The sequence below is a fragment of the Lissotriton vulgaris genome, chromosome 10, assembly GCF_964263255.1.
Source record: "Lissotriton vulgaris chromosome 10, aLisVul1.2, whole genome shotgun sequence".
Lineage (NCBI taxonomy): Eukaryota > Metazoa > Chordata > Amphibia > Caudata > Salamandridae > Lissotriton > Lissotriton vulgaris.
This window is the reverse complement of record NC_141698.1, coordinates 315,954,254-315,974,684: the sequence shown is the minus strand read 5'-3', so window position 1 is coordinate 315,974,684 and position 20,431 is coordinate 315,954,254. Positions and strand designations below refer to the sequence as shown.

The following is a 20,431-nucleotide window of genomic DNA, read 5'->3' as shown; positions in this document are numbered from 1 at the left end:
TTTTTGGGCACCGATTAACGTGAACATGCAACATAGCAGGCAATAGAGAATAAATAACAAGGTCAGTGTTCCAGACACATATTGGGCAGAGCAATGCAGGAGAGAAAGGTGCTTGTGTAGTAGAGAGCATGGTTAGTCTCTTGTTGGGAGGCAAAGGACTGTTTGAACAGGGATATTTTTCTGTTTTTTCCTAAAGATCATTTCATTGAGTGTGGTTTCAGAGCAGTATCTGCTGCATTCTGAAGCGAGGACCATTAAAAAATGGGAAACTTGCATCCATGTTGCGCTATTTAAATTTTGACTTTCAGATTGTCAATACTTATGGCCTGATTCAAATCTTGGCTGGCAGGTTACTTCAATACAGCGGTGATGGATATCCTGTCTGCTAAAATATAAATCTGATATGATTAATGGGATTAATATTTCGGTGGACGGAATATTCATCGCCATTGTAACGGAGTAACCCATCCGCTAAGATCTAAATCAGGCTCTTAGTTTGATCAAAGGTTTCTAGAAAGGAATTATTCGGTACTGACCATACCTTAATCCCTTACCCCAATACTTAATATCTTATAATATTATGAATCCTATCTACCATTTTATCGCTGTTGTACTTTCAGCATTTGCTTGTGTTCAATCGCAGTAAAACAGGGTTGCAGCTTTCAGAATCAGAATATCATCAAAAGGTCATTGAAAAGAACTGTGACCTCAGACAAACAGAAATCAAATTAAAGAAATATTTTGGCCTTTGGAGGTGACAATCTTTTAGGTTTGTTGGTATGGGGGATAGCCAAAGTTGTCCTGAGTGTTGGTAGAGGCAAGCTAGGCGGGGATAAATTCATGGACTGATTAGAAGAGTACACTGATAAAAAATGTCCTAGGCTCTGTCAGCCAGCCAGTCCAGTGTTTGAAGGTCAAGAAACAGGTCTCTTGGAATAACGTAAGGAGTATGGGTGACAAATTTGTTTGGAAGGCAGAAAACATATATATTCAATGAGATGGCTGTTGCAATAAACTGGTTTGCTGGGAACTAATGTCTTGAAAATGGTATTGGCTGAATAATATGAAATGTGGCGCTGAATCTCCCAGATGTTGAGTAAGTGGACTAATGGTGCATATGCAGTTAAGTTATGAAAAAAACCATTCAATTGCAGTAATCAACTCCAACTAGTCTGGCTCACAACCAAGAAAATATATTATTGTGAGAAAAAAACACAGACAAGATAAGGAGTTTAGATGTTATCTGAGAATCTCCAACGCCTGTTGGCTAAATTAATGTCTCGGAACACCTGCATGAAAGTGCCGCTGAGGAGCATTGTTGAAGTTAGGGTGTTGAACAAGGACCATTGGTCAATGGTATGGACTCCTGCTGAGAGCTGGCAGGATGATAAGTGTTGTCTTTACAGTTGTTAATCTACAGTAAGTTATTAACCACATTGATTTGTTGCAATCACTATCCTACACCGATGCCTGAAAATAGATTGGGAGTCTTGATAGAGGATGGTGCTTGATTTTCTCACAAACCTTGGTGACAGACTTGAAACCCAGTTTGGTTATAAGTAGGTGATAGGATGACAGTTGGTAAAATCGTGTGGGCTGTGCTTGGCCTTCTTTTGTAGTGGTAGGATCTGACTTGATTTGAGTGGTTCAGGGAAGAACTATTTGGAGAGAGATGCATTCATAATGTTGAGCAAATGCCTGACTGCTGATTCCTTTGCACTATAGATTCTAGAACGTTGTTGTCTTCATTTGATGTGAAGAAGACCAAAACAGTGATGGTTTAATCACGTAAAATATTCTGAGCCACTAGTAATTACTCTGAGCCGCTATTCAGTCTATTGTTTTTTGCCCACAATGCCACTTCAAACAGGAATAAACCATGCACAAATTATCCTTGGTCCTGCTACAAAAAGGACAGTCTAGCCCAAATTGTCAGTTAAGGTCTCATTTGAAGGGAACATAAACAACCCCAGACCAGGTTCAACCTATTTGAGCACATTGAGCACAGCTTCCATTTCTGGACATATCAATCACACTTAGGGGCCTTGCACTGAAGAAAACAAAACTTGATTTTGGGATTTTGTGAATTAATTTCAGCCACTAGTAATTATACTCGGCAGCAATACAGCCCATCATTGATATGCCCACCATACCACCTCACACAAGAAACAGCCATTTGCTAATCAGCCTTGGTCCTGCTCCAATAAGAGCAGTCTAGTCCAAACTGCCAGGCAAGGTCTCCTTTGAAGGGACCATAAACAACCCCAGACCAGTTCCAACTTGTTTGATGTGGTCTTGAGTTGTAAAGGAGTCTTGCCAGGGAGCCATTGGATATTAGACTGAACTGTGGATATTTGAGTGTGTTACAAGGTGGTTCCAGGGCTTTTTAGCTGCTGCTACGTTGTCATATCTTAGTTCTTTAATAGTGGCAGTCTTAAAGAAAATGTTGATGGCAGTGTATTTTCGATGTAATGTTATTGAAATGGGTCTGAACTAAGGTTGCCACATAATGGACTTGAAGAGGTATCAGCTCCGGTTGGATGTTGTGATTATGATGTTGCTGTAGCAAGATGCCTTGTCCTCAAGATCTTTTGATTGCTGTGCACATCATCACTTCTTTGGCTGCCTAAAGATCATGCTCTCGCTATCTATGAGTTAATGAGTGTAACAGCTTGTAAAGGGTGTTGGAACCGATGAGTGAGGCTTGAGTGTGGCGTGGATATCACCATAGATTGCAGAGTGCAAGTGTTACCTCTGAGGAGGGATTTAATGTTGTTGGTGGAATCTGATGTCATTTACTGCACCAACCGTGACATTCTTAAAGGAGTGATTCTATTGCTTGACTGGCTTTTGCTGTCCTTCATATGGGAGTGCGTGGATGCTGTGATTTTCCTGTGGAATGACAAGTGGGATGTGGTCGAGAATATTTGAGTTGACTGTTTTTGGGGGATACCAGTGTTTGTAGTCATTATAAGTGCACAAGATTGTGTAGATTGTGCTAATTCATGTGTTCTATTTGCCTGGATTCCTATGTATGACTGAGTGTTGATGTATGTGTTATGTTATGTATGTGTGAAAGAGAGGTTCTGACTCCAAGCAGTCATACGTCCTAAGAAGACAAAACAATCTGTGGCATTTAATAAGCCCTCCACTAAGCGAAATCCTTGGCAAGAATACTTTTAGGGTAAATCATACATGGAGTCTGTGGTATAGCTATGTGTGATGAGGAAAATGTCCAAACTGTTCTTGGGCCTTAACTAAATGAGGGGAGGCTGGGCAGTGGTTCCTTCAACACTGGTGAGGTTTGCTGCAGACTGGGAGGACTTTGTCCGAGTAGCTGAGCATTAGTCGATTTGGAGGGGGAAGTGGCTGGAAATTGCTGCTGGATTCCAAACGACTAAACAGTATGAGAGGCTAGACAGTGCGTCACAGATTCCTGGCAACACACATTGCTGGCTTGTGGGCTTATGTCAAAAATTTGCCCTATTTGTAATGGACAAGTGGGAGAACAGGCTAATTCTTCTCGATTGGTTGGTGTGATGTGGAATGGAGGTTCATGTGGCTTTGGTGAGCCACATTGCAGGTTGTGGTTCCTCACTACAAAGTGGTCAGGAACTGGACAATTTGGGCTGGGGAATTAGTAGAAACGAACTCCTCAGTTCTGATGGCTCATACTTACACTGATCCCCTTGTGTTGGTATGAGCCCCTTTCGTCAAACTCCTGATATCATTCTTCATTTTACTGATACTCCCAGCTAACAGGCAGGAGCCCTCCTGCAAGACCACTGCTATTCAGATTCTCTTCATCTTTCACTTAACTTTTCTCTGTCAAGCCATCTTGTCCCTCCTCTGCTTGTCTTCTGCCATTCTTTCATCCTGCACACTTGTCTAATTTTTCCAAGTGCTTCATAGGTTCGAATTATAAACAATCTTCATGACCTTTCCACTGTGGATCCCACTGGGTAAAACTCATCCTCAGTACCTGGACTAAAAATACTTGGCATTTTTTGTCTTTGTATTGCTTATTCTTTTGCTCAGCCCCAGCCAAATCATTCAACTTCACATTAACCCACAAAATATTTGTTTGCATCTAAGTTCTATTTGTAGACTAATTTGTAGAAAGTGAACAGTAAGTATATCAATGCTTCTAGGGCAGCCATCTATATTTTACATCCTTCTTAGCGTTCCATGTCATTTCTTAGATCCATTCCTTAATTCCCACAATAAGAATGAAACATACTTTGCTTTATCCACCACGTACCACAAGCCTTTGTGGCTCTGATGATGTTTTGTTGGTTTCAGCAGTGCCTGCTCCTTGTACACCCTTTTTCCTCTGTACTTTGCCTCTCCTCTCTCTATCACAATAGCCAGCCAGAGTGAGCCCATATCCATTTCCTAGTATACCCCAAACTCCACAGGGTGCATAGGCTGCTGCCTAATAGTGCACAGGTAATCAGTACTTTGTGCTTGGTTTTTCTCAGCCAAGCTTGAATACCTTCACTATCCCTGCCTTATTCTTACAGGGTTCTCCCTTTGCAGCCAAAAAGTCCCTTACAATTAACTCCCATTACTAAAAATGACCTCTACATTCCATACATAGTTGCCTCACCACCTTCTGGACAAGGCTTTGTCCTGACATTCAAAAAGGCCCATAAACAGTTGAATCAAACAGAGGGCAAGTTTGCCTTTTACTTTCTCCTCTCTTCAACCTGGAATGTCCATCCCCTGAATACAGTACTTAGCATCTGATATACATGGTGTTCTTACTCTGTTACACTTCTAGTTGTGGGCACTAAATAGGGCCCTATGGTCTAGGGTGGCACGCAAAATTGAGATCAACTAGTGCACCATCTACAAGGGCGCTGCTCTGGTTAATTCAACAACACACCCTGAAAGACATTGTTAAAAACTGCAGCTGCACACTTAAAAAATGCAGTTTGTGGTTAAGAACTATAACTTAGATAATTCAGAATGTGGATATCAGAAAACCTGATTCAGAACTCAGTTGTTTTTTTAAGCTCAAATTGTTCCAGAAACAATGAATGGGGCTGTTGCAGTGAGCTGTAAACCCAACCACCAGCCTTATAAAATAGTGTCATACTAAATACAAGTTCCTGGTAACAGATTCAGGACGTCTTCTGTACTGCCAATGTTTCACTTTCAGTGCTTGTGTGGCCTTTGTTATCTTCCCATTTTATTGCTGTGTTTCCCACCTCCTCTCATCACTGCGTCCCCCTTCATGTCCGACATAATGTCTTAGCACATGAAAGTACCACACATCTCCCTGTCTAACTTATTAGGATAATAGTTAGTTTAAAGAAATGAAAATTCTCGGTTGCTGTCCCTCAATGATTAAAGCACAAGGTGTAATCACCAGTCCAGTGGTACATCAACACATGAGATGGATCATGTTAGAAATTGAGCTTTTTGTGAACTGGAGTGTGAGCTCTGTTTAATCAACAGCCACAATCCCTTGCAGGGTGAACCACACAAAAAGTCACCAAACTAACCGGTACTTAACATTAAATTGCTAGGCACAAAAAGCTGTCAGACTTAACTTATAATGTGTACTTATGCAGCACACAAACCGCAAAAAAGTGAGAACACAACAGAAGAAAGATCCCACACCAATTTAGAAACATGTAGTACATTTTGATAAATGTTTTGACACAAAAATGACAAAAATCTAGTTAGTAGAACCGGATTTATGAAATGTTACAGATTTTTGTAAAAATAGTGCCTGAAAAGCATAAAGTGCTAACTATGGGTATTTGGTCATGCTGAACTAGGTCAAAGTCACACTTTCAGGCTGACCATGATGGAGCGCAGGGACGCTACAGTCACCAGAGTAAGCCTGCTGACATTTGCCTTCTCAAGTCAGCACTAAGAGTCCCACTCCCAGTGTATGGGACCTCGAGGAGCAGTGACAGCATTGCAGGAGCATGTCAGAGAAGCGTGAAGAGTGGACCAAGCAAAGTGGGTGGTCGTCGCTGGAGCACAAAGATTGGATTGGCAGTCCCCACAAGCGGTCGATGCTGTAGCGCGAGGATGGCGGCTACGGCAGCTTTGCGTTGAATAACAGTATGAGCGGTGAGGTCTTGGTGTGGAAGTACCTGTTTGCAGTCGTGAAGAGCTGTCACACTTAAATACAGCTCTCTGAGCCACACCAAGTGTCCAGAACTTCAGGGGCACCACTTGGGGATCAGGAACTGACTTCAGCTGGGTCCAGAGGTTGGTGCAGGATGTTGAGGAGATTGTTATTGTCCCTGAGGCTCAGATCAGGAGGCCAGCAGACTAGCCTTTGGAGTTACTCTTGTGTCCTGGGTTCAAAGTTGAAGTTGCCGGTGCAGTTCTCTTCTCCTAGACAAGGAGGTAGTAGAGCAGCAGACCAGTAGTTCAGCAGGGCCACAGTCCAGCAGGACAGCCTTCTTGCATAGTAACATTCCTTTGAGCAGCACAGCAGCCCTTCTTCCTGGTAGAGTCCACAGGTCCAGAAGTGTACTGGAGAGTTTCGTCTGAGGGTCTATCTTTATGCCCGGCTGCTCTCCTGGACGGTGGGAGAAGCTTCTATACAGTGACTTTGAAGTGCATCAAATTTCCTGACTCCCCTGCCTTGGCACCAAGCCGGCTTCAGTGACAATGTGTAAGTGATAGGTCCTTTGTGTGAAGGCTGAGTACTTCCTATTCAGTTGCAAATGGGGCTGTGCTTGGCTCTGCCCCATCCTGCCAGCAGATGTCCCATTCAGGTGCACCTTATCCCTCTGTTGTGTGACTGTCTGGGAGGAATATACTGAGTCTGTCAGTTACACCCAGTCATGTGACCCAAACCAGAGTGCAGGCACTAATGGACTAAGGGCATAAAATTCCCAACTTTCTAAAAGTGTAATTTTTAAAATTGTAATCAGAAACCCGACTTTACGATTTAATAGAGTTTTTCATTGCAATTCCAAAGACACCAAACATTACATTTTAACCTGCTCCCAATTGGAAATTGCAGCCTATTAAATGTAATAAGGAATCCACAATGTTTTCCTATGGGAGGGCTAGGCCTCCCAGAAGTGAAAAACTAATTTAGGAGTTTTTAACTACATGCCCAACCTTTTAATTACTCAGCACCCAGTCCTGTGGGCTCCCTAGGGCCTACCTTAGGAGTGACTTATATATAATAAAAGGGGAGTTTCAGGCTAAGGAAAGGGGTTTTAATGCCAAGTTGTCATGCTAGTTTAAAACTGGATTCATGCTGCAGTGGCATGTCTGGGGCATGTTTTAAGGTGCTATTCACGTTTAACCATGTTTTAAGGGTGTGAACACTAGTGTGTTAGTACTGTTTAGGAGTGGTAAAGTGCATAGAGTTCTAAGGCCTACAAAAACGAAGTCAGCAACACGTGGAGGAAGAAGGGCAAAAGGTGTGGGGGTGACCCTTCAGAGAGGGCCAAGCCCAACAGATACCAAAACCAGAAGACCAGATATACATATGTAAGGTTGCACAATAATGTCATGTATAGTTTGATGGTATGGTAAGGTACTATATAATCTCAGTTCATTGAAGTTTGATTAAGCTTGTACACTTTTTTGACTGTGAACAACTTATACAATTACCAATGTTCACTATACTGCAACTAATAATTTGAGGCTGAACTGAGTTCATTTTTTGGCCAAACAGAGTAAGAATCAGAAAATTTCAATGATAAATCTTCTCTCCCGCCTGTCTAAAATACAACTCCTGGTATCTTTTTGAATGAGTGAGCCATGGGCATAGTTTCATTGGGTGTTTGGGGTGTTACACTCCCCTAATAAATGGATTCACTAGTAAATAGTTGGGTACAGGTGCTTTCAGTTGGGTATGGTGAAGTGCCTGCCAGATTTCACCTAGGATTGTACATGCACACATAAGCGAAATCAAAAGCAGACACACATGCAACCCCTCCCCCCACAAACACACATTCTCTCCCCTCTCTGTTTTGACGTTATTGCTGGTTAATTTACAACTATTTGTCTATTAAGTAACCCTAATCCGCACTGTTCTCCCTTTCCACTGGCCCTTAACCCCCTCATGACCTCCTTCTCATATAATGTATTTTACCATGATATGTCAGCATGATTGCTGGGAAATTTGAAACTCAAACACCCCTAATCTTACTGCCCAGCTACAACCCCTAAGGGGATTGTGCTTACACATGATTATGCAAACGTTCTAATAAAGGATTGATAGCCCACCAACCCAGGTCATATCACCCATTGTCTTTGGAGAAAACGTTTGAATTAAGCAACGAAAATAACCTTAGTCCATATTTCGTTAATATCATCACCTCATTTCAGTTTTGGTTCAGTGACAAACTATATCAATTCACTGAACCTCAGCAGATATTGTACAAAGATGCTAAAGGATAGCTATAGATTATTTAATCCCCATGTTGCCATTTATCTCATCAAGAGATTAATGCTAAATCAAGGATTACACTTCATGCATAATCAATGCAGTAGTGTTAAACTGATTACTTCTGTCGTTGGCTTTTCTACACATGAATGGGAAATAGTTTGCTATTATCACATTTACCACAAGTATTTAAAATGGTCAGTGCATCAATTACCAGCATTGTGTTTGCTACTTTTGCAGTGGTGTAATGTGCATACTTCCATCCATCCATCATTTCCTTTTTTTCTGTGCACCTTCATTTCTACTGATTTTGCTGTTAGTTTAGTATTCTGAAACCCAACGGGATTTTGCAGTTCTTTACAAGTTGTTTTCATCCATTTATCCACTCATCCACTTGGCAGTCCATTTCTTTCAATCTTTACTGATGTATTCTCAATTCCTACTTTTCTGCCTCTTTACCTCATTTCCTTCACTCTTTATTCGCATTACATCACCTCATCATTCATCTTATTCACAGTTTTCGCTGTTTATGAAAAACAATAATTCATACTCACTATGCTGCATGGTCACAGATGTGGACCAGATGAGGTACTTTAGCAGAGCTCTTTCATGTGAGGCACATGTATGCACTATCACAGTGGGCGTGCACCCACTGGTAAATATAATTGATTTTCTAGCGCTTAGGCTGAATTCTAATTTTTTCTAACGGGATTGTCAGTGGATAGATAAATGAGGATCTAGTTTGACAGGAGAGGTTCCAATATCCCATTGTCTTTTGCTCCTTGCAGCGCCTCCCATTGTAATTACTCAGCCTTTAGTAAACAAAACCGCGCAGGAAGGGGAGGTGGTTCCGCTTGAATGTGAGCTATCGAGTGAAGACCAGGAGGTGACATGAGTGAAAGGAGAACAACTATTTGCCCTGGGGATAGATACAAAATTAGTTCTGGCTAGAAAAAGAAGCCGCTCATTATCCACAAAGTTGATCAAAAGGACTAAGGGGCAGATTCATGTCGGACTTGCGCCACGTTTAAGCCGTCATTGCGTCACGTAACGGCGGCGTAAACGTGGCTCATCCCTGCGACCCATTTACAACGTGACGCATCTAGGCAGATGCATCACGTTGTAAAGCCCTGCGCCACATGTGGGCGTTCCGGCACAGGGTGGGCATTCCGGGGCAGGTGCGCCTCGCAAAAGTGGCTGAGTGAAATCTACAAGATTTTACTCAGTCACTTTTAGGCCAATGCTGCGTCAAAACCATGCGCCTGCTTGAAGCAGGTGTAAGGCTTGACGCAGCATTGGACAGATAGGGCACCCCTGAGCCTTGCTGGAGATGCGTCGCACTTGCGGCGCAACTCCAGCAATGCGCCTCCTTTGCGGCAAAGATGCGTCACGTTTTTGCCCCATGGTGCGCCGCATTGTAAATGCGGCACACCATAGGTGGTGGAGCTGCGGCGCACAATAACTTACGCATCCCTGGGGATGCGCCAGTTGCCCCAGTATTGGAACTTTCATAGATTCCCATGCTTTGTATCATTCCCCGTCGTCGGAATGGGAGCCTCGGTAAATAGAAAATACCATAGTAATAAGCACAAAGTGAAAAAATAGGCCTAGGCCTCATCTCATTTTGTAGCTTATCCACCTCTTTTTGTAAAAGAGACCAAACTTCTGCAGTAGCCAATCAGAGCAGCCTCACCCCACAGAACCTTCCTGAGAGAAGCTCAGAGCCTCAGATTTTCTACCGCACGTTGTGCAAGGGAGTCTCCATTGAGCTCTGCTCAGTTTCTTCAGTTTTTTCTGACTTTTTCTCAACAACTTGGATTCTTTTTTGTCATGACTGACAAGGAGAAAAAAGCCCTTTTTAGAGCCTGTGCCACCTGCTCCAAAAAGAGGTTGTTTGTCGAGGACAAACACATGGACTGTATATACTGCCTGTATCCGGACCATAAACCTACAGGCTGCCCGATTTGCAGATCCTTCTCAGCAAAAACCTTGAGGGACAGGGAAGGACGTCTCCTCACATGGCTTCAAAAGATGAAGGACCGGAAGGATATTATGTCTTCGGACAGTGAGGGCTCCTCGTCGATGGTGTCATCTAAGAAGTCTCAGAAGAGGGGTAGGTCTCCCCCTTCTGCTTCAGGCGAGTCCCGTCACAAGGCCTTACCAGGGACCTCTGATAGGTCTGACAGGCCTGCTTCCCTAAAATCTCCTCACCACGGTGAAAAGGAGAGGCAGGGTAAGCCTGAGGAGCAACAACCCTCAAAAAAGGTGAAAAAGTCTTCAACTATTTCTTCACCTCCCTCTGAGAAGGATAAAGGGGTCAAGAAGCCTTCAGCTCCTGTTCAAGAGGTCGCTTCGGACAAGAAGCAGAGGTCGTCGACGGTTAAACTATCAGGTACGTCGACGACGAGTGTAAAAAAGGACAGCTCTGTGAAAGTTGCCTCGTCGACGGGCTCGTCGACGACGGCTGCGTCGACGACGCCTGCACCGTCGACGGTTTTCAAAGCTCCAGATTCCTGCTCGTCGTCGACGAGAATGACCATCTCCACGTCGACGACGACGACTGCAAAGCTGGCGTCGACGGCGACGACGAGGACGACATCGACGACGACGGTGTCGACGACGCCTGTTACCATGTTGCTGACGACGAGCTCGTCGACGATCCCGTCGATGCTACCACCATCGACGACGATGAGTTTCACCTCGTCGACGACGCAATCCTCGATGACGAGGACAGTATCTACGTCGGCGCTTCCATCGTCGACGCAGTCCCATACAGAGCCGACGACGACCTCGTCGACGATGTCGTCGACGACGGAATCTTCCGAAAATCTTGTTTTTTCATGTAAAAAGAAGCTCATAACACCAGAGATGACGTCTCCGAGACAGGTTCAGAGATTGCCACCTAGTCTGCTGTTAGAGGATGACTCTGATGAAGAGACTTTTAGTGAATACGGACAAGCTTATAGCCCATCTGACCTACAGGTTAAGGTTCAGGATGTTAGCTCTGAGGAAGAAGACATGGAACGTCAGCACTATGTTCCCGAACATTATTGTGCAAAGGAGCACACTACTACCAGGCAGATGCCTTTGCAGCAGCCTACACGTCAGCTACCAGAAGGGATGGTGGCGATGCCCTCCACTTTGGTTGTGGATTTACAACTTATGTTGCAAGACTACCGAAAACGTTTCCCTACTCCTCAAGAGGCTCAGCGTGTGCATCCTCCCACGCCTCCGCCTCAGACATTGCAACCTGTGGCAGACCACTCTTTACCTACAAGAGAGCTTACCACTGTGCCGGAAGAACGCCCACAAGAGGAGGTGCATGTTCATGATACGGATGATGACACTGCTTCTTCGGATGCAGACCAACAAGCGGATCCTGATCAGGATCAACAGGCGCCTTGGAATCCTACTGACCCGGCGGATCCGGACAACGCAGATCCAGACAACAATACCTCGCCTCCAGCGGATGTTGGAGGATTTCACAACCTAATGGAAAGGGCTTCCAAAAGATTTGGTCTTCCAGTGACCACGGTTCAATCGGAATGTTTCTTATATGACTTTAAGGAACAATTCAAGAAATCAGTACGGTCCATACCAATCATTGAGCATGTCTGGTCTGAGGGCTTGAAGGCTATGCACAACCCGGCCACAGTCCTCCCGGTGCTACCAAGACTAGAGAAGAAATACAAAGCACCTGATGGCAGTCCGGCATGTTTGCTTGGCCAGCCGAAACCAGACTCGGTCATTTCTCAGGCCTCCCAAAGCAAATCTAAGAATCCTTCTACGCCACTGACTACACCACCAGATAAGGAGGGCAGGCGCCTAGACAATGTAGGCAAACGATTTTCAGCAATGGCAAGTCTTCTAGTTAGAGCAGCCAAGGCTTTAGCAATTCTGGGACGCTATGACCGCCAGATGTGGTGCGACCTTGCTCCATTTGTAGAGGAATTGCAGGATTCTTCTAAAGAAGAAGTGAAGAAGATTTTGCTTGAAGGGGAGCGGGCTTCCTCGGAAGTCATTGATGTCGCAATGGATATTGCGACCACCGCATTTCGAGCACTTGCTGGTTCGGCGGTTCTGCGACGCCAAGGGTGGTTGAAGGCCACATGGTTCAGGCAAGAAGTGCAGAATAAAATCTTGGATCTGCCATACGACGGAGAAATGCTGTTTGGCAAGCACGTCGATGAGGCCCTGCAAGGCATTAAAAAGGACACTGATACAGCGAAGTCCTTAGGAACATTGCAGTATCGCAAGGTACCCTTCAAGGGAGCTAGAGGTAAAGGATTTTCCTCTTATAGAGGAGGAAATCAGAATCGCTACTCTTCTGGCTCTCAGTCTAGCCAGACATATAAACCTCAGTACTCTCAGAGGGGTTCTTTCTCTCGCCAGCAGCCTAGGGGACATCAAGGCCAGCAAAGGAGAGACAACACCAGGAAACAATAGCGGCCAGGTGGCTCTTTCCACTGTTCCTGTTCCCTCATTCACACCAGTGGGGGGCAGGATTGCCCATTGCCTCGACAACTGGATGATCATTACATCGGATCAGTGGGTCCTACAAATCGTCAAAGAAGGACACACGTTGGAGTTTCAAGACCTTCCTCCGACAAGAGCGCCGGACGCCTTTCCTCCCAAACATCTCAAGCTCCTTCATCTCGAAGCCCACCAACTTTTCACCAAGGGGGCAATAGAGCCTGTACCCCTTTCTCAGAAGGGGAAAGGGTTCTATTCCAGGTTCTTCCTGGTTCGGAAGACAAAGGACAAATGGCGTCCAATTTTAGATCTACGGCAGCTCAACACTTATCTCGTAAAGTTGTCCTTCAGGATGGTCACTCTTCAGGACATCCTTCGTCTCCTCAATCCAGGGGATTACATGGCGACCCTAGATTTGGAAGACGCTTACTTCCACGTTCCTATTCATCCAGCTCACAGGCAATATCTTTGATTTACAGTGGGCAAGAGCCACTTTCAATTCAAGGCACTACCGTTTGGTCTCCGGTCCGCTCCACGGATCTTCACAAAAATTCTGGCTCCAGTAGCAGCTTATCTCAGAAGGCAAGCTATTCAGGTTTTTCCATATCTGGACGATTGGCTACTGAAGGCTCCATCTGCTCTAGAAGCGTCCAATGCAGTCCGGTCATGCAAAGAACTGTTCAAGCACCTAGGTCTTCGACTCAAAAAGGAAAAATCTGTTCTATGCCCCTCCAGGTCAGCGAGGTTCCTAGGGGCCATCCTGGACACAGAGAGTTGCCTAGCCTTTCCATCGGAGGAGCGCCAGAACAAACTCATTTGTTCAGCTCGGCTTCTTCAATCTCGCAAGACGCTGACAGTTCGCAGGTACAAATTGCTTCTCGGATCGATTTCATCCTGCATACCATTAGTGCCACACTGCAGGCTCAGAATGCGTCCACTACAAGAACAATTGGACAAGCAATGGCGGCAGGTCACAGGATCCTTTGACGACAGGATTGTCGTTTCCCCGGAAATGAGAAAGGCAGGCGGCTGGTGGTTGCTGAAAGACAATCTTTCAAGGGGTCTATCGTTCCGACTTCCACCATCTCCTCTTGTTTTGACAACGGATGCTTCCATGGAGGGATGGGGAGCAGTCCTCCAAGAGCTAAAGGTCAGCGGCCATTGGAGTCCAGTCCAGATCAAGTTCCATATCAACCTTCTGGAACTTCTCGCTATCCGTCTGGCTCTACAAGCTTTTCTTCCGAGGATTCGCAACCGTGCAGTGCTGGTTCGTACGGACAACACCACAGCCATGCACTACATAAACAAACAGGGCGGAACAAGATCTTCCACCCTCTCCAAGGAAGCCCAAACGCTGTGGAATTGGGTAATCCAGAACAATGTCTCCCTCTCAGCGGAACATCTAGCGGGGACACTCAATGTCAAGGCAGACGCTTTGAGTCGCCAAAGGACAGTCTCTCACGAGTGGGAACTAGACCAGACCGTTCTGGAGGAGCTCTTTGCACGATGGGGGACGCCATCCTTCGATCTGTTTGCAACTCCCCAGAACGCCAAATGCCTGTCCTTCGCAAGCAGGGTTCACCATCGGGAATCCTTGGGGAATGCGCTTTTGATTGCTTGGTCAGGCGCCTTTGTTTACGCCTTTCCTCCCATTCCGCTGATCCCGAGGTTGATCAGCAAACTCAAGGTGGAACCGTGCAGGATGATTCTGATCGCTCCAGCATGGCCAAGACAGTTTTGGTACTCGGAACTTCTCCTCCTCTCCCAGGACCAACCAGTTCTCCTACATCCTGTGCCAACACTGTTAACGATGTCTCACGGACAAGTTCTACATCCGGACTTGAAGTCGCTGCGATTGACAGCGTGGCTCCTGAGTTCCGGGAATTCCAAGGTTTAGATCTATCAGGGGAATGTAGGGACATTTTGGCCCAGGCCAGAGCGCCTAGTACCAACAAGACCTATCGTGCTAAATGGAAGAGATTCTGTGTTTGGTGTCGGAAAGAAGGTTTACACCCATATACTTCTGCTCCACACCAACTCTTGCCTTACATTCTTTCATTAGCTAAATCTGGATTGGCTCCATCTTCTGTGAAAGTCCATCTGGCGGCCATCTCTAGATTCAGACGTTCATCTTCAGGTCCTTCCCTATGGTCAGCGAGGATTATCAAACAATTTCTGAAGGGTTTATTCGGGGTCTTTCCTCCAGTCCGGCCGCCACCTCCGGCCTGGCATTTGAATCTAGTCTTGTCATCTCTCATGAAAGCCCCTTTTGAACCTGTTCATAAGTCTGACCTTAAGTTTCTTCCTTGGAAACTGGCTCTTCTCTTGGCCCTGACATCGGCTCGAAGAGTAAGTGAGCTCCAAGCTTTCACGATTGAGGAACCCTTTCTACAATTTAAGAATAATGTTCTGATCCTAAGAACGAATCCTAAGTTTATCCCAAAGGTGCCTTCAGAATTCCACCTAAATGAGCCAGTAGTCTTAAAACCGTTCTTTCCACAGCCTTCCACGCCCGCGGAAAGAACTTTGCACTCTTTGGACATTCATAGATGCCTGAAATTCTACCTGGAGCGAACAAGACCCTTCAGGAAGTCTTCACAGCTTTTTGTTTCTTTCAGTCCTCCACGCAAGGGATGTCCAGTTTCTAAAGCCTGTATTTCCCGCTGGATTTCCAGTGCTATACAATTTTGCCACCAAGCGGCTGGAAAACCACTGCACCGAGCAGTTCGTGCTCACTCTACCAGGTCAATGGCTTCATCGACAGCTCTATTCGCAGGGGTTCCTATCAAGGACATTTGTAGAGCTGCAACATGGAGCAGTGTCCACACCTTCACTCGCCACTACTGTTTGGATTCTTCTGTGAAAGAAGATGCAGCAGTGGGCCAAGCAGTTTTGAGGAATCTTTTCCAATAAGTCGGTGAGCTTTCCTTTCTATACCGCCTTCCTATTTGCATATTTTGTATAACTGCATTATTGTCATATGTTATGATCCTATGTGTTTCTACTGTTCTAATCAGAGATGTGTAACATTTTCAGGTTCATATATTGCAAAATATGCTTTTCTGTTTACTGCTGGTTACTCTGATACAAAGCATGGGAATCTATGAAAGTTCCAATACTGGGGCAAGAAAACAAGTTACTTACCTGTAACTTTGGTTCCCCAGTATTGGTAACTTTCATAGATTCCCATGCGCCCACCCGCCTCCCCTGGGAAAGCTCAGTCTTCTTATCTTGGTGTATAGCTGTTCACAACGGCTACGAAAATCTGAGGCTCTGAGCTTCTCTCAGGAAGGTTCTGTGGGGTGAGGCTGCTCTGATTGGCTACTGCAGAAGTTTGGTCTCTTTTACAAAAAGAGGTGGATAAGCTACAAAATGAGATGAGGCCTAGGCCTATTTTTTCACTTTGTGCTTATTACTATGGTATTTTCTATTTACCGAGGCTCCCATTCCGACGACGGGGAATGATACAAAGCATGGGAATCTATGAAAGTTACCAATACTGGGGAACCAAAGTTACAGGTAAGTAACTTGTTTTCTTATTGTAAATCTGCCCTCAAGGGTCTTACTCCTGCTCGACAGCGGCAAATGTGAATACTTCTGCTACTTTCTCTCTTGAACGTAAGTTAAAAGCTGTCTTTTCCCCCTAACATGCGAGGTGGACAAACTCGTTAAAATATACGCAATTGACAGTTCTCCACTCGTTTCTGCTGTTCATGATAACATACTTAGCACCAGTGGCAATGATGGCCTCCGGGGGAAGCAACAGTCTCAGACTAGTCTTCCACTGGGGTGCTTCGTGTGGGAAAACTGGATGTGCACAAGGATAGGTTTAGGTAGGCGAAGGGGCATTTTGTTGGTTGTGATATCAACGAGTCAGGAAGGCCGTGTCCTGCCTCTTCCATGACTGAGTTTCATTGGAAGGTGTTTGCTAGTGTAAAGGAAGGAGAGACTGGATATATGGAAGAGGGAAGAATGAAGCAAGGCATGAGGGCTTTGGAATGACAGTTGGCATGAAGTGTGAATGTTTACTGGAGGAATGGGAGTGTCAGATTTATGAAGTTTGTTGTTATTTGTTAATGTTAACAATTTTACTGTAGATTTGCAACCTTGTCCTAATCAATGGCCTTTTACAATAAACTGTGGTCATGGAGTGTTTTTCCATCACTCAAACTTTAAGGGGAAAACATGGGAACAGCTGAAGTGACATCACATCTCTTATACCGTCTCAGGAACGGTAGGGCAAAATCAATGGCTGCAGTAGTTTATTTGTAAGTAAAGGATTTGTAATAGCAAAACGTGACTCATTAAAATAAGGTAAAGACACACTTTTTACTGATAGGTCTAGTCTTGGTTAGGTCGTACAGTACCTCTGCTTAATACCCTTTTTGTCTCTTGGCTACAGGGAAAAAGCAGAGTTGGCTATGAACATGTAAATTTAGCATTAGCTCAAGGATTATGCCTTCAAATGTTTTGTTGCGAATTGTGTACTTGGAGTTAGACACACCAGCCCATCTAACAGTTCTGAGCTATATATTCAATGCTTTCTATACTTCAGTCACTAAGTGCTCTGGCACTTTGAAGGTTAAATAAAGAGCTCTCTTGCTGCTTTATCACATTTCTTTGCCTTACCTCCATTCTCAGCTGATCTTATGTGTATTTGTAAAACGCACTATAACCCGTGAGGGTTTTCTGGTGCTGATGACATCATTGATACCATAAGATCACCTCAGTGGGCCCACAGCCTAAATAATTCCTGGAAACACACTTTATAGTTTAACGCAGCTGTGCTGGCTGCAATAGAGGACAACAATGCCATGTTCTAAATTTGCTTTCGATTTTTTGCATTGTGTGTGTTGTGGTGCTGTTTTACCTTTTTTCGCAACAATTGGCACATGAACGCATGAATTATTTCAAGAGGAAGTTCATATTTGCTGGAATAATTCAGCCATAATGCAGCTGCGGTTTGTGAAGGTAAGAGTGGTGGTGTGGTGTGGCCGGGTGGAGGGGAATTTCGACGGACAATGACGGGGGAAAATTAATTATTTATCTAATTTTCCCTTGTCAACGCCCATCGAACCCCCTCCCCCCTTCCACCCGGCCCCACCGCTCTTACATGCATGGGACACGGCTGCCATATTGGACTAACAAATAAAAAGGTTCAACGCATCCATATATCACTGAATTATTTGCTTGATCTCTGCTAGACAGTCATTCTTATACATTGTACCCTTCTGGTAATGGAAACAGTCTTTCATTAGAAAGGTCCATGTAAAGGTGGGCTCTTCTATAGGCATGATAAGATTTCTTGACTGTGTCTGGCAGCACTGAAAGCCTAACAACTGACTGACATTGCAAGAGCCCTGCTGACATTTCAGAAGCCTTTGGTTGACTAACAATATTTTGATTTCCCTCAGAACACATCTGTAGATATGTTAATTGAAAACAGTACACTATAGCAGGACTTTGTGATTGACCCCATTGTTGAGTTATCTACTTATTGGTTACCCAGATGAGTCAATGTCATTTTTGCCTTTCAGCACCATCTGTTCCTGAGGCAGTAAGCATCAAACAGCTGCTTGAGGAACCCCAATTGATTGATGGGCTCATGGGAAAGGAAGATGGAGGGTCCCAGCCCAGTTTGCCACCAGAGGCAGCACAAGAAGGAGATCTGCATCTCCTTTGGGAAGCTTTGGCTAAGAAGCGCAGGATGAGCCGGGAGCCAACCCTTGAGTCCATCTGTGAGGTGCAAGAAGAAGATGAGAAACTGAGACGTCTGAAAAAAGAAGCTGAAACCCGTGCAGAATACTCAGAAAGCTACACCTCTGATGACCTGGCCAAAACTGGGGAGGCTGATTTCTCATTCACAAGTTCTGATGATGAGTCGAGGTCTGGGACACCATCATTAGTGTCCTACCTGAAAAAAGCTGGCCACTCGACTGTGACCTGTGGTACCCATGTTCAAACTGTCTCCACCCATAAGTTCTTCAAACACTTTGAGACATCCAATACTGAGGTTAAAGATATGATTACTGAAACCAAGGAAGTTGCACCACCTGTTGTGCCCTCTGAATTAGAGGACATCGATGACGATGATCCTTCAATGAACTATGCTGCTGTGAAAATCCAGGCCGCCTTCAAAGGCTACAAAGCCAGGAAGGTGATCAAACAGCAGGAGTGCCCAGTGTTTGGGGATACATTCAAGGATATTTCTGGGGAACCAGGAGGCACTGTCCAGCTTGAGTGCTTGGCCATCAGTAAAACTGATGTCAAAGCCCGATGGCTAAAAGATGGTGAAGAACTTTCTGATGGGCGCCATTACCATATTGACAATTACAGTGATGGAACCTGTTCCTTGATTATAACAGGTCTGGACACTAAGGACACTGGGAAATATACCTGTGAGGTCTCCAATAAGTTTGGCGCAGTGTCCCATAGTGCCAAAGTTGTTGTTGGCAGCCAGTCACCTGAAACTCTCCGTAAGCAAAAGCCATCTCCATCAAAGTCGAGCACGGACAGTGAAACAGAAGGCTCCTCAGGAAGCGAAATGGATGATGCCTTCCGCAAAGCTGGAAGGAGGCTTCACAAGCTACTCAAATCTAAGATCTCCACTGAGATGTCAGATGTGGAAGAGGAGCTGTTTGTCAGCGCAGATGAGGGAGACTTTGGCGTGGTGGACCAGCAAACATATCGGGAGGATGACAAGTACATCTACATTAAGTTTGAGGTCATGTCGGAGGCAAAGATCGCTGCTACAAGGTTCAGAGAAATGTTTGGAGCGATGGGTATCCCAGTTGAGGTCGACATCTTTGACCATGGTGTGAAGAAAATCGAATTGCGCATCATGAAAGCAGGACCAGGCACCGCGGGACAATCACCAACAGAAGAAAAACCAAGGCCTGCTTTGCTCACTTCAGATACCGGTTAGTATGCAGTTTTACAAATGTAGTTCTTTGTTGCATGAGATGTAAAAAAAGTAGAGTAAAACATGTTTTTTCAGACGGTAGTACTTTCCCGAAAGAATATGACACTGCCATGGGTTATGCTACTCATGTCTGTCTATTAAAAGCGGGCAAAGGAGTCAAACTGCCTTCAGAAACCGTGGGAGGAAACCCACTGGTGTAGATGCAGTAAATATTTGCAGCAACACAAATGATCAGTGGCCCCTTTGCTTACAATCAGCATAGCAGCTTATCTTGAAAAAAAGCAGAAATGCTCAAACATCTTAGTTAATTTATATAATCAGTAGAAATGTCTACGACATGTTGAGAAACAATGCTCAATGAAATGAATGTTTTTCATTTCCGAATCTTGTGCTGTCCAGTCTGACCCTAAATGTTTTGCCCTTTGATTGCATAATGCGTATTGGTCTTTTCAGTCGGTGTTTGGCAGGAGTTGCGCTCTGGGTACACCTCTTGATTAATGCAGGTTGGCAACCCTTGTCACCACATTGTATGTGTAATGAATGAACAACAAAGCATGCTTTTTGCTTGCTTTTTAGAGTTCCAGTGTCCATGTACTACTTTTAACGTGGGTTTTAAAACATGATCCGTTTTGGGTTATATTGTAATATGCATTTTACTA

General features: G+C 44.8%; 1 protein-coding gene across 1 annotated transcript in view; it reads left to right on the top strand.

Annotated features, from left to right (window-relative positions):
• Positions 1-20,431, top strand: part of OBSCN (obscurin, cytoskeletal calmodulin and titin-interacting RhoGEF) — a 1,012,031-nt gene that overhangs the window by 655,870 nt on the left and 335,730 nt on the right. Inside the window, exon 72 of the mRNA XM_086941076.1 lies at positions 18,388-19,770. Coding sequence (XP_086797202.1) covers positions 18,388-19,770 — 1,383 coding nt within the window. The remainder of the gene's footprint in view (positions 1-18,387; positions 19,771-20,431) is intronic.